Source organism: Bufo gargarizans, chromosome 2 (assembly GCF_014858855.1).
Source record: "Bufo gargarizans isolate SCDJY-AF-19 chromosome 2, ASM1485885v1, whole genome shotgun sequence".
Taxonomy (NCBI): domain Eukaryota; kingdom Metazoa; phylum Chordata; class Amphibia; order Anura; family Bufonidae; genus Bufo; species Bufo gargarizans.
This window is the reverse complement of record NC_058081.1, coordinates 196761734-196778777: the sequence shown is the minus strand read 5'-3', so window position 1 is coordinate 196778777 and position 17044 is coordinate 196761734. Positions and strand designations below refer to the sequence as shown.

Genomic DNA, 17044 nt, shown 5'->3' with positions numbered 1-17044 from the left:
CATTTCTACGTGGTATTTTGGTTAGCAAAATTAAGGGCTTGAAGAGGGGATTTGCAGAACAGGAGAGAGAACTGACAGAGAGGATAAAAAAAATAGAAGTAGAACTCATGATGAAGAAAATCCCCGAATTGATAGACCAGCTGGATCAAGCTAAAAGGGCACTGAGGAATTATCAGATGGACAAGGCACAACAAAACGTGTTTTTTGAGGGGGAACAATATTTTAGGGAATCTGGAAAGTCAGGAAGACTTCTCTCCACACTCATACAGAATCAAAGGGCGGGAAATAGGATTGGTAGTGTTGAGAGGAGAGCTGGGGGGATGGCATCCAGCCAGAGAGAGATAGAGCGTGAATTTATTGAATATTATGGGGGCCTCTACTCCTCGGAGGGAGGGGGGGGGGCTTGAAGAATTTAGAAGCTTCCTGGAGGGAGTACCGATCCCTAAACTCTCGGAAGAGGAGAGGGACTGGTTGAACGCCCCCATTGAAGTTGAGGAACTACGAGAGACATTGAAAACTATTCAGGGGAACTCCAGTCCTGGGCTGGATGGCTTCCCTTACGAGATATATAGAAGATATGGAGATGTCATTCTTCCAGTGTTAGTGCAGGTCCTAAACGAGTCAATGGACAGAGGCGAACTTCCGCCCTCCCTTTCGGAAGCGGTAATAAGTTTAATAGGTAAAAAGGGTAAGGATGAGAAAAAGGTGGATTCGTATCGCCCCATCTCTCTTCTCAACACCGATTTTAAAATATGTGCTAAATTACTTGCAAACCGCCTAGGAAAGGTTATCGCGAAGTTAATACACCCAGACCAATCAGGGTTTATACCCAAACGCCAGGCTCAGACGAATATTCGACGGACATTACTGAACATGCAGATGGTAGGGGAGGGTGCCCATTCCATCCTGTCCTTGGACGCTGAAAAAGCGTTTGACAGGGTGGAATGGGCATACCTATGGAAGGTCATGTACGAGTTTAATCTGGGAGAAAAATTTATCAAATGGGTACAGCTTTTATATAAGAACTCGAAAGTTAGGATAAAAATTAATGGAGAAATTTCAGAACCAATACCTTTGCAGAGGGGAACTCGTCAGGGGTGCCCTCTCTCCCCATTATTGTTTGCTATATTTGTGGAACCATTGGCTTGTAAGGTCCGGGTAGATGAAAAAATAAGGGGGTTTGGGGGAAATGGTGCATTGGATAAAATCTGCCTTTATGCAGATGATATTCTGTTTTTTGTGGAAGGAGGGGTACCAATGATACTGTATTTGATGGAAATAGTAAATCAGTTCGGCCTTATCTCCGGCCTTAGGGTGAACTGGACAAAGTCGGTATTACTTCCAATTGGCCAGGAAATTGGACCAGAGGAAATCAAGGTCAAAATTCTGAAATCCACGGAGTCGTTTGAATATCTGGGCATTAAAGTTAGCTCAAGGATACAGGAGTATTTAGAACTTAACATTGAGCCTCTTCTAAAAAGAGTTAGGGAAAAAACAAATACCTGGCAAAAATTGCTGATACGACAAGTGGACCGAATAGCGATAATAAAGATGGTCTTACTACCACAGATCCTGTATGTTATATCATCCTGCCCAGTCTGGATAGGGGATCACTTTTTCAATGCATTAGAAGGAGTGATAAATTATCTTATTTGGGGGAGAAAAAGGGTCAGACTGAAACAAAAATATTTATGGCTAGATGAGGAAGATGGCGGCCTGTCCGTCCCATGCTTTAGGGGTTATTATTTTGCATCCCAGCTTCAATGGTTAATGATGGAGGATGACAGACTGCGCCGCTTTTTGGAAGGGGAACTGAAGGGTCTCCAATATAATATCATTAGTACCTTAGAAACAGGAATGATAAAAATAAAGGGTAGGCAGTGCCCAATTAATAATATGATACACTTAATTTGGGTTAATGTTAAAAAATTATTAGGAATAAATCACTCATTAGAGATCTCCCCCATCTGGGGAAATATAAATTTGAAGGAATTTTGGAAGTTTGAAGACTTTGTATTTTGGGATAAAAAGGGTATTAGGTTTGTGCACCAGATGGTGGTGGAAGGAAGGTTGAAGACACCAGAGGAAATGGGTCTAAATATAGATAAAGATTGTCTCACATGGCTTAGATATGCTAGATTAAAACATGCTTTCGATAAAACGGAGAATAGAGAATATTTTATCACGAAACACTCAGATTTTGTTGAATTTTGTTATCAGGGAATAGGGAGTAAAGTTTCAATCTCACAGATTTATAAAAAAAATAAAGAAGGGATTGGGAGGGGTGATTAGATTTAATAGTGAAAAAAAATGGACACGAGAGGTCGAACCCGCAATTTTAGAAGTATATATAAAAAGTATATATAAAAATGTTAAAAGGAGTACAATTTCCAGTGGCTTCCGACTGACACAGTTTTTTATCCTTCACCGGACCTATGTTACCCCCATGGTATTGAGTAAGATGTACAGAACAGGAGAGGCAAAATGTTGGAAATGTGGAGAGGAAAGGGCTGATTTTGTGCATCTGATCTGGCTCTGCCCGACTGTACAGGGGTATTGGGTTAAAGTTTTTGAGGACCTTGAGAGAGAGACAGGGAGATAGGAGGGGGGGGGGAAAGCTTTTTCTTTTTTTCTCTTCAGGGTTACGGTATAATTAATAAAAAGGGGGAAAAGTTGCTAGGGTATGTTCTTATTGAATATGAGGATGTATATTTGTGATTTTTGTATTGACTATTTCCTATCTATGTTTTTCTGTTTTAATGAGAAGAAGAAAATGATAAATAAACTTTGAATTTAAAAAAAAATAAGATTTTTTTTTTATAAGTTCTCTCTTTTCTCCCTCTTCACAGGTCTGTCCATAACCAAGAAGACTCACACATGTAAGTAATCTCACTAAGTCCTGAAATTGCAATTGTATTATAAATGCAAATTTTTTTCCAACGTCCAGCAGTATGACCAGGGTTGGTTTACTGACATTATGGACCATTTATTTTTGTAAACAGTAAATCATGGGCAATTCCTTAAAAGAGGATATCTCAGGGGCCTACATAGAATCACTGGGCCCCATAGCAAGAATCCTAACCACACCCACTACCCACCTCTGGCCCATCCCACCTTCTGTCCTGGCTCCTCCCATGCCACACCCACATTTGCCATTAAAGAAATGTATACAGTGCTGAATCTGCATTTTTTCATGCATTTTTTTATGCAGTTTTTTTAAATGTCTTATTTTTTAACCAATGGGTATTCACTTAAACACAAAGCTCCATCTTCAGCTTGAGTTTTTTTTTGCCAAAGAACTGCACCAAAGAATGCACGGAAGATGCACAAAATCGCCTGGACTTACATGGAACTGTTTTTCTATGCTTCCCACTCATTTCAATGGGAGATTCAGCACTGATTCTGCCCCAAGATAGGACACACCAGGGGCGTTGGTAGGGTCTCAAAAGATCCGGGGCCCAAGCCCCAATAAATATGGCCCAGTTCTCTAAGTTGCCAACCCCCCTCCCCCCACACATCGCATTTTGCTGTACTTGCTATACAGCAGCACATACCTGTCACATCCAGTGCCTCCCAGGTGACGTCTTCTCCAATGTGGATCTTCTCTGTCATCATCTTCTCTATTTGGTCTGGACAACTTCTTTCAGTCGCGCCTCGTCTCTGCAGAGTGTGACACAGACATCTTAGCTTCCAAACTTTTCTATCATCATCCCCCAACCTGGACCCCCACAATGTTATCCTGTTGCTCACTGTGCTCCCCAATACCCCCAAATACTATCCTGAAGAAATATGAGTGCCCCCCATAGTAATAGTGCTCCTCCAAGTCCCACCAATAGTTATTCCTTTCCAGGATGCCCCCATTAGTAATACTGCCCCCAACAGTGATAATGCTCCCCAAGAGTGCCCCTGTTAGTAAAAGAGCCCTCTGGTATTAATAATGCCCTCACAGAGCCCCCAGTAGAAATAAGCCCCCCTATTGTTCCCCCAGTGGTAAAGCTCTCTACAGACCCCTCAGTAGTAATAAGGCCCCCATAGTGCTCTTAGTAAAAATAAGGAGGATCTATAAGTCCCTCCTATAGAGCCCCAAGTAGTAATAAGAACACCTATAATGTCCCCTAGATTTGCAGTACCTCCTGTAGTTATATTCCTGCCTCCACCATACAGTCCCATGTAAATAACATCACACCATCTCTCCTGCCTTCTTCAAAATACAGTCTTATGTAAAGAACATCACTCCCCTCCCTTCAGCCCCTCCAACATACAGTCCCATGTAAGTAACACTATTTCCCTCCCTCCACCATAGAGTCCCATGTAAATAACATCAAACCATTTCCCCAGCCCCCTCCAATTTACAGTCCCATGTAAAAAACATTCCTCTCTATCTACAGCCCCCTCCAAAATACAGCCCCATGTAAATAACATAACCTCCTCCCCAGCCGCCTTCAACATACAGTCCCAAGAAAATAATATCAACCCCTCCGGAGCCACCTCCAACATGCAATCCCATGTAAACATCACCCCCTCAACATACAGTCCCATGTAAATAACATCGCCTCCTCAACATTCAGTCCCATGTAAATAACATCACCCCTGTAACATTCAGTCCCATGTAAATAACGTAATTCCCTCCCACAGCCCCAATCAACATACAGTCCCATGTAAATAACGTCACTCCCTCCTCCAGCCCCCTCCGTCATACAGTCCCATGTAAATAACATCCCACCCTCCCCCAGACCCCTGCAACATACAGTCCCATGTAAATAACATCACTTCCTCCTACAGCCACCATCAACATACAGTCCCATGTAAATAACATGACCCCTCCCCAGCCACCTCCAACACACAGTCACATGTAAATAACATCCCTCCCTTCAGCTCTAACATACAGTCCCAGTTAAATAACCACAACTCCCAACATTGCTCTGCCTCTCCCTTCACTAACCTCTCCTTCTGTAGCAGACATTACCACAGCTTCTTCCCCAAGACTTCTCCTCTTCACTGCCGTCCTCCCCTGCACTGGTCACATGATGGTGACATCATGGCAGGTCCTTCTCAACTACTGCCTGTTTTTACTGGTCACATGACCTGTGATGTCACCACAGGTCTTTTAGATCTTCCACTGCATTAGATTCAATTGTATTGCCATCCTGAGGACGGCAATACAGTTGGATCTATCTGGCAGGCAGGACATTCAGGGCCTGGGACAAAACATCAGGGGCCCAGGCCCCGAATATTTTGACCTAGCAACACCCCTGGGGCTCACTTCTTCTTTTTTACACGTTTATTTTTTACATGTGTACTGTAAAAAAAAGTGCTGCTTCCCATTGAAATGAATCGGAGACTGTTTTGGGGTGTTTTTGGAGCTGATTTTGAGGCAGAAATGGTCCAAAATCAGGGAATGTGTCACCATGAAATGAACTATTGTTTAAATAATGTTTTTAGGTTAAACATATTTTAGAGAATTTTTGGTGATAATATTTTTAATTTTCTATGTCAATATCTATATTAAAAAAAGATTAAATTCCGCAGTTTTTGCATTGGCCACTAAGCCTAATAATAGGCGCCACGTCTTGGTCTGTACACATCATTTTACTGCAGTTATCAGCTTATCACAGGCAGGGTTAGAATGACAGATATTACCTAGATATGCAGATATCCCAGGATTCACCATTCACAATAGATGATATCACAGCTTATCTACTCCTGTCTGACCTGTGCACAGGTCACAGAGCATGTCTTGAAAACTATCTTATAGAAATCAATGAGGTCACCTCCTGTCCATTGTGTCCATGGCCTATGGTGGCTTCTGTAAAGCATATCTCCAAATTCTGTTAACAACAGCTCAGGCAAGATGGCCGCCCCCATAATCATGTTCAGGAAATCAGATTAGAAAAACAGATTAGAAAAAAAGGATATGTGTTGCTTACTGGTTTTAACTGGCAGAAAAAAAATTAATGGACACATCGGGCATGAATCATGGATACAACAGGCCAAAGTGTATAACTCTATGTGGACATCTATTTTGCATTTTTTTGAAAATGAAGGCTACTGCTAGTCTCACTTAGTAAAATATATCTATCACTTTGACCTCAAAATCCCCTTTTCAGGCTGATCATGCCCTTTTATCTAATTTCGAATAACCCATTTAAAACACAAAATATTTATTTTATTAGGGAGTGGAGCAATGTGGTTCCTTTTATAAATGTAAAGCATTTCTAATATTCTAATAGTAGAGCGAACCATACAGATCATTCATTTCATCAGTTTGGAGAACCTACATCTACAATCAGTATTGTGAAGAACTGATTAAATAAATTTTAGCATGGCCGCTGTCTCAAAGAATAAACTATCTGTTTTTCTGATTTCAGGGAATGTTCACACGTTAAAAATACACATGAGAAAAAATGATAAAGAATCTGCTGCAAAAATTTGGGGGTTCCTGAATTTCTGCTTCGGATTTGTATGGTCATCTGATCATAGATGAGCCACATGATTTGCATGATGTTTCCACAACTAGGGTTTTCCATTTCATAGGAATGGGAGGTGGAATCCATGCGGGTATCAATACGGATTACCCTAAAAGTAATTACATGCTGATAATTTCCGTCCACTATACTTGTTTTCCTGTATTACAATATAAAATATTTGAAAGTAACTGTAGGAAACAAACGTGCATAGGTTTTTTTCATATCTCTCAGAGATTCTTCACAAAACCTGTATTTGTGTCCACAGAAAAGACAGCTCTGTAAATACAGAGAACTTGCATGTGCATAGTGTTTTCTTATCATCATCATCAATAGAATGATGCAAAAATGGACGAATAGGATATGCAGTGAGTTTCTCAGATTGGGCATATAGATTTCGAAAATACAGTGTGTGAATACTCTTTTGATTTGTATTGGTCTGTGTGCTGTCCTTTTTTATAAAAGGATAGCACATTGAAGAAAAATATGGGCTCAGACTCCCTTGTGAGATAGTTGTACATGGGGGAGGTGTTATCTATACCTGCATACACAATTACACAGAGAATGCTATCAATCACTGATAACACCTCCCCATGTACAACTATCAGTGACTGCCAGCTATATCTGTATACACGCTTACACAGAAAATACTATCAATCATTGGTAACACCTCCCCGTGTACAGTTATCAGTGACTGACAGCTATCTTTGTATACACACGGAGGAGGTGTTATCAGTGATTGATAGCATTCTCTGTGTAAGTATGTATACAGAGATAGCTGTCAGTCACTGCTTGTTCCCAGAAACTTAAGTTCAGCCCTTCTCACACATACTTTATCCAAACTGTGTACATGGAGCTGAAAAATTGGTAGGAAATCTAGACTGGAGAAGGGGATCGTCTTCTCAAAGATGTGGTTTTGTGGAGAATATTCGCTGTATTTTTTTATGCATTCTTCTTTATTATGTTATCTTTACTAGCTCCATGGTATATGCAGTGCACTGATTATTAGTGGAGAAAACCGTTACTGAAATCATATATTGCATTCTTCTTTAGTTGATAATAGAGATCTTAAACTGCTAAATTTTACTATGTGGTGAAACTGGTAATAGGGAAAGAGCTGGGCACCTCTTAAAGGGGTTTACTGGTAATAACTATTAGTCGAGGACCCCTAGCCTGCATCACCTGCTGAAAGATTCGTACCTGCTCCCCACTGTTTTGGTCCTGCATACTGGCTCCATTTCCTCTGTCTTCTGGTCCTCCGCTTGTTTTCATGGTCTGGTGTACTGCGGCAGCCAACTACAGGTTCAGCAATAATGTGTTGTTTGGGAACACATCACCACTGAAGCCAGACATTGGCTGTCCATACCTGGCCAGAAGAAAACAAGCCGGGGACTGGGAGATAGGGGGACGAGGGACAGGAGCCATCACACAGGACTGAAGCACCAGGGGGTAGGTAAGTATGAATCTTTTTAGGAAGCTATACAGGTTAGAGGCCTTCAGTTAAGGCCTCATGCACATGACCGTTGTGTGCATCCGTGGCCGTTGTGCCGTTTTCCGTTTTTTTTTCGCGGACCCATTGACTTTCAATGGGTCTGTGGAAAAATCGGAAAATGCTCCGTTTTGCAGCCGAGACCGTGATCCGTGTATCCTGTCCGTCAAAAAAATATGACCTGTCCTATTTTTTTGACGGACAACGGTTCACGGACCCATTCAAGTCAATGGGTCCGTGAAAGAACACGGATGAACACAAGATTGGCATCCGTGTCCGTGATCCGTGGCCGTAGGTTACTTTCATACAGACGGATCCGAAGATCCATCTGCATAAAAGCTTTTTCAGATCTAAGTTTTCACTTTGTGAAAACTCATATCCGACAGTATATTCTAACACAGAGGCGTTCCCATGGTGATGGGGACGCTTCTAGTTAGAATACACTACAAACTGTGTACAAGACTGCCCCCTGCTGCCTGGCAGCACCCGATCTCTTACAGGGGGCCGTGATCAGCACAATTAACCCCTTCAGGTGCGGCACCTGAAGGGGTTAATTGTACTATCATATCCCCCTGTAAGAGATCAGGGCTGCCAGGCAGCAGGGGGCAGACCTCCCCTCCCCAGTTTGAATATCATTGGTGGCCAGTGCGCCCCCCCCTCCCTCCCTCTATTGTAATAATTTGTTGGTGGCACAGTGTGCGCCCCCCCGGCCCCCCCTTCCTCCCTCTATTGTAATAATTCATTGGTGGCACAGTGTGCGCCCACCCGCCCCCCCCTTCCTCCCTCTATTGTAATAATTCGTTGGTGGCACAGTGTGCGCCCCCCCCCCCCGCCTACCCGGCCCCCCCTTCCTCCCTCTATTGTGATAATTGGGCGATCACAATAATAATTGGTAATATTGTGATAATTGGGCGATCACACTGTGCCACCAACGAATTATTACAATACAGGGAGGAAGGGCGGGGGGGCGCACACTGTGCCACCAACGAATTATTACAATAGAGGGAGGGGGGGCTGCACTGGCCACCAATGATATTCAAACTGGGGAGGGGGGGGTCTGCCCCCTGCTGCCTGGCAGCCCTGATCTCTTACAGGGGGATATGATAGTACAATTAACCCCTTCAGGTGCCGCACCTGAAGGGGTTAATTGTGCTGATCACGGCCCCCTGTAAGAGATCGGGTGCTGCCAGGCAGCAGGGGGCAGTCTTGTACACAGTTTGTAGTGTATTCTAACTAGAAGCGTCCCCATCACCATGGGAACGCCTCTGTGTTAGAATATACTGTCGGAAATTAGTTTTCACGATCTAACTCATATCCGACAGTATATTCTAACATAGAGGCGTTCCCATGGTGATGGGGACGCTTCAAGTTAAAATATACCATCGGATTGGAGAAAACTCCAATCCGATGGTATAAAAGGGACTCCAGACTTTACATTGAAAGTCAATGGGGACGGATCCGTTTGAAATGGCACCATATTGTGTCAACGTCAAACGGATCCGTCCCTATTGACTTGCATTGTAATTCAGGACGGATCCGTTTGGCTCCGCACGGCCAGGCGGACACCAAAACGACTTTTTTTTCATGTCCGTGGATCCTCCAAAAATCAAGGAAGACCCACGGACGAAAAAACGGTCATGGATCACGGACCTACGGACCCCGTTTTTGCGGACCGTGAAAAAATACTGTCGTGTGCATGAGGCCTAATAGTTTATTATTCCTAAAAATCCCCTAATCCCTGACCTGCCAGTTCACTTTGGCTTGTTGATGGTTGGCTCATTCGGGATTTGATGTACAAATGATTGGATGCAAGGTGACTAATCTTAATCTAGTGTGCAAGAGTAGCTATAATCTTTATTTGTCAAAAAGAAGTGGCGTGGAGATCACTTTTATTATCACTAATTAGCTTGGTATTTTTGGGAAAACCCGAGTGAAAGGCATAAGTGATGTAAATGTAAGCCAATGATAAACTAGTAATGTATGGGAATTGTTAGGAGGAATTACAGGGGTTGTCTTATGAATACAACACGTCTCTATGTCCTAGGACAGGGATGGGCAAACTGCGGCTCTCCAGCTGTTGTAAAACTACAACTCTCATCATGCCCTGCTGTAGGCTGATAGCTGTAGGCAGACTGGGAATACTGTGATTTGTAGTTTTGCAACAGCTGGAGAGCCGCAGTTTGCCCATCCGTGCCCTAGGACAAGCAGAATTTCAGGGAAAAGAGCCCCCACTCATGACCCCTTCTTTGAGCCAGAACGAAAAGCCACAATGTACGAGTGACTCCTATTCTGATGGCTTGAGTCTTCCTTGTATTATCAGACCAGCCATTCATTTGAATGGTCACCATGGAATATTATATTTTCACTACAGCGTCTGCTGCAGGGAAAATGCCTGGCTGGCCACTGCTTCCCCCAGCAATATCAGCTCTTTGCCACAAGTGCTATGAGCTGTACCCAGGTTAATCAGCGCAGGGGGCTGCACTGTGATGCGATAACCCCTTTAATGTGATAGCTTGTTAAACCAAATTCACTGGCAAATAAACACCTATAGGGTCATTTATTTATTAAGACTGGCATTTTAGACGCCGATCTTAATGAGCCCCTGCGCTGGCGGTGGATGCGCCGAAGTTATGTAGCTTAGGAGCATCCACAATTGTGACATAAAGTATGCCAACACAGAAGCAAAACTGACTTCTAATATTCCCCTCATGATAAATTTGCCCCAGAGTGTTGGTCACATGACACAGCTGAGGATCAGAAGGAAATGGATAACTCACAACTGTAATGTGTATTATTGTATTTTTCGCTTTATAAAACACACTTTTTTCCCCAAAAAGTGGGGGAACATGTCAGTGTGTCTTATAAAGCAAATACTAATGAGCACTGTCATTATGGAAGAGCTCACTAGTATGCAGGGACGGATTTGCCATAGACCCTACAGGGAAATTTCCTGGTGGGCCGATGTCTAGGAGGGCCACCCAAGCCCTCCTCACTGCCGCTAGCCAGGTTCATAATGATCTGATTCTCTCTTATGCACCTGGTCATCAGCCCAAGGTCCCTCCTGAATTTAAGGCTCCATTCACACATCCGTGGTGTGCAAATTGCAGATCCGCAACACACCCGCCCGGCACCCCTATAGAAATGCCTATTCTTGTCCGCAAGCTGCGGACAAGAATAGGACATGTTCTAACTTTTGCGGAGCTGCGGACCCGAAGATCGGAGCCGTGCTCCGCAAATGCGGATGCGGACAGCACACTGTGAGCTGTCCGCATCCATTCCGTCCACATAGAAAATTAATGGGTCCGCACCCAACGGATGTGGACCCATTTGCGGACGTGTGAATGGACCCTTACTGTATAAATGTCCTCAGGACAGCGATACAGTGCAATCCTCTGGCGCAGGTGGCAGTATTTTCTGCTGCACTGTGATATTTGGTTCAGTTGGGCCAGTATATTTCCCTGCACTAATGTATTGCTGGCCCTGCCTACTGTTGTCCCGCCTTCTGCCAATTTGGACCCTCCCACTTTTCCTGGGCCATTTTTAGTTCACAGTCCGTCCCTGCTAGTATGTGGGGGTGGGGAGTGCGGGTGGTGACTGTAATGCTGCTAGCGCTTGCTGAACTCACAGCTCCCTGGTCTTCTGGGCGCTGGACTGCGTACAGTGTCAGGACTTAGGGGCACATTTATTAAGACCGGCATTTTAGACGCCAGTCCTAATAAGCCCTATACTTGTCGGTGGATCTGCCGGAGTTATGAAGAGGCGACAGCTAAATGTAAAACAGGTTCCTTGCTGGATTAGATTTTATTAATTTTATATGCTTAAGGCATAAAAAATTATAAATAAGACGGGACATGTCCCCTTTTTTAGACCTGGTGTGAGCTGGGAAAGAAAAGCCGCAAAACCTCTTTGTCACAGAATCTGTGACAGATATGAGCCAAAAATTGGCATATATCTGATAATAAATGACCCCCTTAGGCCCTGATTTATGCCTTCACTCCAGAATTCTGACTTCAAAAAGTAGCAAAATAGTTTTTTTTTTAACACCACTCACTCCAGTTTTGAAATTTAAGTGAGAAAGTGGTTGTGTTTAACTATGTTAATGGTTTTCACTCCAGATCTATCATTGAGACTACATGTCGTAGTTTTATTCCGTCCGCCTCTCGGCATGTTTGCTGTGCTGCCGCCAGAACTCCGGTCCGCCCCCATTATAGACAATGGAGCCGGAGCAGACCTCCAGCGGCACGCGCGCACTAGCGGCAGCATGGATCCGGCAGGCTGTTCACCCGCCAGAACAGCCTGCCGGAGAAGGCGGCCCCTAGTGGTGTGAAAGTAGCCTCATATGTATTATTATTCCTAAACTTCTAGCAGGAGTTATAGAGAAGCACCACAACATACAGATATAAGAAAAGATGCTCCAGAAGGGGTTTGCAAGTAGTTACTAAAACAGACATGTCAGGTATATTTGACAGAGATAAAGTGTGTCTGAATGAGGAGGTCGGGGTACTAGCTGTCAGCAGAACACTGTAGGCTGTCGGCTATCGAATATCTATGCCTAACATCAGTGACGTGCTCTTGTGACAGTTAAGAAATTACGTTCTTATCATAGATAACTATTGATCTGTACATTTTTCTAATTGAGGGGTTTTCTCGTTTACTACCAAGTAACTCTTTATAGTAGCCATTTTGGACCATCACTAGCATTCTAGATTAGGTATTGCTAGACAGGCTGGGTAATAATTCCCTGCCCGCGTAATTTCAGCTCACATGGAGTGTGGCTAATAGCAAGCAGAAATAATCAGATCCCTCCAGAGTACTTTCTGAATCTAAGCTTCGTACTTCCATCCCCCCTGAGGCCCAGGAAAATAGCAGTGGAGGTCCCAAAAGTATTGCTTCATAAATGTCTTAACTGGGCAGCCTTGGGATCCCTCACGGAGCTTTTTCCAACTGCCAAATTACTTTCCCTTTCTCTCAGCGGCTTTAAAAAAGGCTTATTAAAAATGATTCTATAATAAAGCTGCGAGTTCTCCCTTGGTTGTCCTTGAGAAGGAAGTGCGATATCTTGCAAACGGCTGTGCCAATTTGAGGGGATTCTTAATTCTTCAGGCAATATAAAGGTTAAAAAGAAATGGCATTTTCTTCTGATAATTGGGACAACCTCACATTTGGTGCAATACAAGAGTCCAGGTATATTTCAGCTGTATGCCCAAGAACGGACTGGTTTTATATCCCGCACTGACTACAGCCATGATTTTAGTACTCAGTACTGAGATAGGGTATGGTCTCTTGTTTCAAGAAATTGGACCGATATCAAGTATTCACTAACATTAAAGTTTTGAAAAATTTGATTCGACAACTTTGCCGAATTTAGCCAGGAAATTGGATTCGCTACAAATTAATTTGTCACGAATCGCTATAAGTCAGGTATACCCAGGCCACTATGCCTTAGGGTACAGCCACACGGAGCAGCTGTGCTGCTGCCGTGCGGTACCTTTAAACAGGGGCTGTTGCTGGTATGGGGTTTGGCTGGTTAGGTGGGGGGACAATATGTATATTATTGCTATTCTGGCCTGCAAACTCGTGCAGGTTATTTGACAGTAAACACAGAATATTATTCAGCTCTGGCATACCCAGTTCTCCAACTCCAGCGCTCTCCTGCCCTACAGGTGGGAGCCCTTCTGTTATCTGCTTTTCCTCCTTTTCCACATGATCTAATATCGATGAGAATAGTAACACCCAGCTCCTCATCTCTCTGCATCTTGCTGACTTTTCTAGGACATGGATAATTTTGAAGAAGTAAATCCAGCAAAAGATGGGAATGGTCATCATTAAGACCTGGCCCCCCTAAGGCCCCTTTCACATGGGCGAGAATTCCGTGCGAGTGCAATGCATGAGGTGAACATATTGCACCCGCACTAAATCCGGACCCATTCACTCCAATGGGGCTGTGTACATGAGTGGTGATTTTCACGCATAGAAGTGGATAGGGCTGCGTGAAAATCGCAAGCATCCGCAAGCAAGAGCGGATGCGGTGCGAATTTCACGCGTGGTTGCTAGGTGACGATCAGGATGGGGACCCGATCTTTATTATTTTCCCTTATAACATGGTTATAAGGGAAAATAATAGCATTCTTCATACAGAATGCTAAGTAAATTAGGGATGGAGGGGTTAAAAAATAAAAAAAATAATTAAACTCCCCTCGTCCACTTGTTCGCGCAGTCCGGCTTGTCTTCTTTCTTCTTCTTTGATGACCTGGGAGGAAAAGGACCTTTGGTGACGTCACTGCGCTCATCACATGGTCCATCATAATGGCATTGAATTACATTTACGGCTCATGTAGGTATAAGTAAATGTAGGAATAAATAAATAAAACTGACGCAGAATAAGTCTCCCTGTCCTTTCCCTGCAGTCTCCCTGCACTCTCCAATATTCTTCTATTAATCGTTTTCAGCAAGACTGTCCCTAGCCCATGAGCGCATACGTCGTGTCTCCTTATGCTCAGTGCACAGGATAATGGCAGAGAACATGTGCATTGGCTGGCTACATGGCAATATGGGTGATCTCTCGTTCCTGGGCTTCTTACTTTCACTTTGTAGCACATTCAGCCACCATTTAAAAAAAATACTGATTCGTTACCACGAAGCACAAGGAAATTCTGATTTAGTGAATTGAAGTTTTCCTGAACTTCAGACCAAATTCCAATTCGAATACTTTGCTTCGCTCAACACTAATTATTCTCTATAATGTGTGAAAATTAGGAAATTAACAGATCACAGTGATAAAATGTTCTGGGGTATATGCTGTCCCTTTGTTATTCCTCTTGGACGTGTATGCCTAAATTGACAGCTGGCTGTAAGCATTGCCCTCATCAAAGGTGTGTGTCCCTACACAGTCCAACACCATCCAATTGCTTCCGTTCTGACCGTGTCATTCTATGTTGGGACATGGGGAATAGTTCATACCAATTTGATATACAGTATGTCCAGCAAGAATAATGTATCATATGCTATGCTGCTTTGATCAATGCCTTGTTTGTCTATACAGTATATTAATAATGGTTTGTGGCCATATGAAATTAACTGTTCTTTTTAAAACAAGGTCTTAGCAGATGTTCACATGTCAAGGTTTTTGATGCAATTTGTGCACAATTTTGACAAACCACATAATGTTACCACATTTTTTGTGATTTTTTTTTTGTTTTAATCACCATTAGGATACATTCACATGGTCAATATTTTTCACCAGTATTTGTAATCCAAAAGTGAAATCTACAGAGAAAAAGTATAATGGATAGATTTGTCCCTATATGTGTTTTTAACTAAATAATGCAACAGCACTCTGCAAACATTGACTATATACTGTAGAATATCAATTTTACTAATGCTATATTGACTTTATACATGAATATGAGATATGTAGCAAATACATTTTAATCAAAATCATTTGTTCCCATCTACCACAGTGAGGTAACCTCTTTTAGAAGGGAACCCTACTCTATAATGACTTCTCACTTTGTGTCAACAGGCCAAATGAATTCAGGGAGAGCAGGTTCCAGCTATATACTGCACTGAATAATAGCAGCGTGTGGGAAAGATGGGTTTATTAGAAGTGGACAACCAAAATGGAGGCAGTCGAACCTCCAAATGCATACTGCAAAAACAAAACACAAAGTTAGTCAGCACATCCTGTAAAATGAAATAAGCATAAGTGTGAGTCACTGAAAATCCAAATCCAAACACAATACAACAGCACTCATTGAATATAGAATATATGAACTAATGTCATATTCAAGATATAAATTAATATGAGGTACTTAGTAAATACGATTTGATCAAAATAATTTGTGCCCATCCACCATGACAAGGTGACCTCTGTTAGATGGGATCCTATTATATAATGACACCTCTCCTTGTACCAAGAGGCCTTAAATGAATTCAGGAAGAGCAGGCTCCAGCTATATACTGCACTAAATATAGAGAACCCTCAGCATACAATGGTCTTTTCTGACCCATTGTACAATGCTTCAGACTTAGCACCGACCAATCAAGGCAACTTCTTTGGTAAAATAGTTGTATTAGTTGCAGGTTTGCAGCTATTCCTCACTGTTATATGTAAGGATTTGTTTTATCTTAGTTATCTGCCTATTTTTCTTAAATTTTTATTTTATCTTATCTTGGATGATATTTTGAGGCTTTGGAACCGATTACTCAAGTGACAATAGTTTCAACACACAATGCTCGTCCTGGAACCAATTAATATTGTAACCTGAGGAACCAGTATAATGTGTTTTGGATCAACTCCTGGTTTTGGCTTACAAATATTGACAAAAAGTAAGGTACTGACCGTGTGAAAGTGGTTTTGGTGATGGTCTGACTGTGACCTTCAGTTGTAAGCGATAGGTTCAAATTGTTTGTACTGAATGCAATGCACTCCAATTATGATGGTTCTTGACATACAGAGGAGGAGTGTCTGGGGTTATCCTAGAAAGCAGTTGTCTGTTAGCCAAAATAAGAAAAGGATGCTGTTAGCCTTGCCCAGGAGTTGATCCAAAAACATAAATCTTTGCTTTATACTTTTCTTTTCCTGGTTTTGGCTAAAATTAAAACACATTCACCCAAAAAGCGTTATGTTAATAAATATTTAGAAATGTCAAGTTATCACAAAATGCATTTTACCGTATTTTTCGCTTTATAAGGCGCACCTGCACATAAGACACACCTAGGTTTTTGAGGAGGAAAATAAGAAGAAAAAAAATTTGAACCAAAAGGTGTGCTTTTGGAGGGTCATGAGCACACACACACACACACAGACAGGGGGGAGGGAGTGACCACTGCGCTCCACCCTCACCCCTGACCCTGCCTACTTGCCTCGCAAGTCCTAATGACAAGGGACAACTGGACGGCAGTCCCTAACTTGGTGTAAGTGCAGGGAGGACAAACAGACAACAAACAGAACGAATACGGAGCGAGTCAAAACCAGGAAGGCAGCTAAAGGCAGTACATGTCAACGTTTACTAATTTAGCGAGCTAATTGGTGCTCCACCAGGACCTAAATACGTCTTTGGATCATGTACTGTTTTTATTATCTAAAACT

General features: G+C 42.7%; 1 protein-coding gene across 1 annotated transcript in view; it reads left to right on the top strand.

The window, feature by feature from the left end:
- The window catches only part of RORA (RAR related orphan receptor A), a 503282-nt gene that overhangs the window by 293453 nt on the left and 192785 nt on the right, over positions 1–17044 (top strand). Inside the window, exon 2 of the mRNA XM_044279864.1 lies at positions 2850–2879. Coding sequence (XP_044135799.1) covers positions 2850–2879 — 30 coding nt within the window. The remainder of the gene's footprint in view (positions 1–2849; positions 2880–17044) is intronic.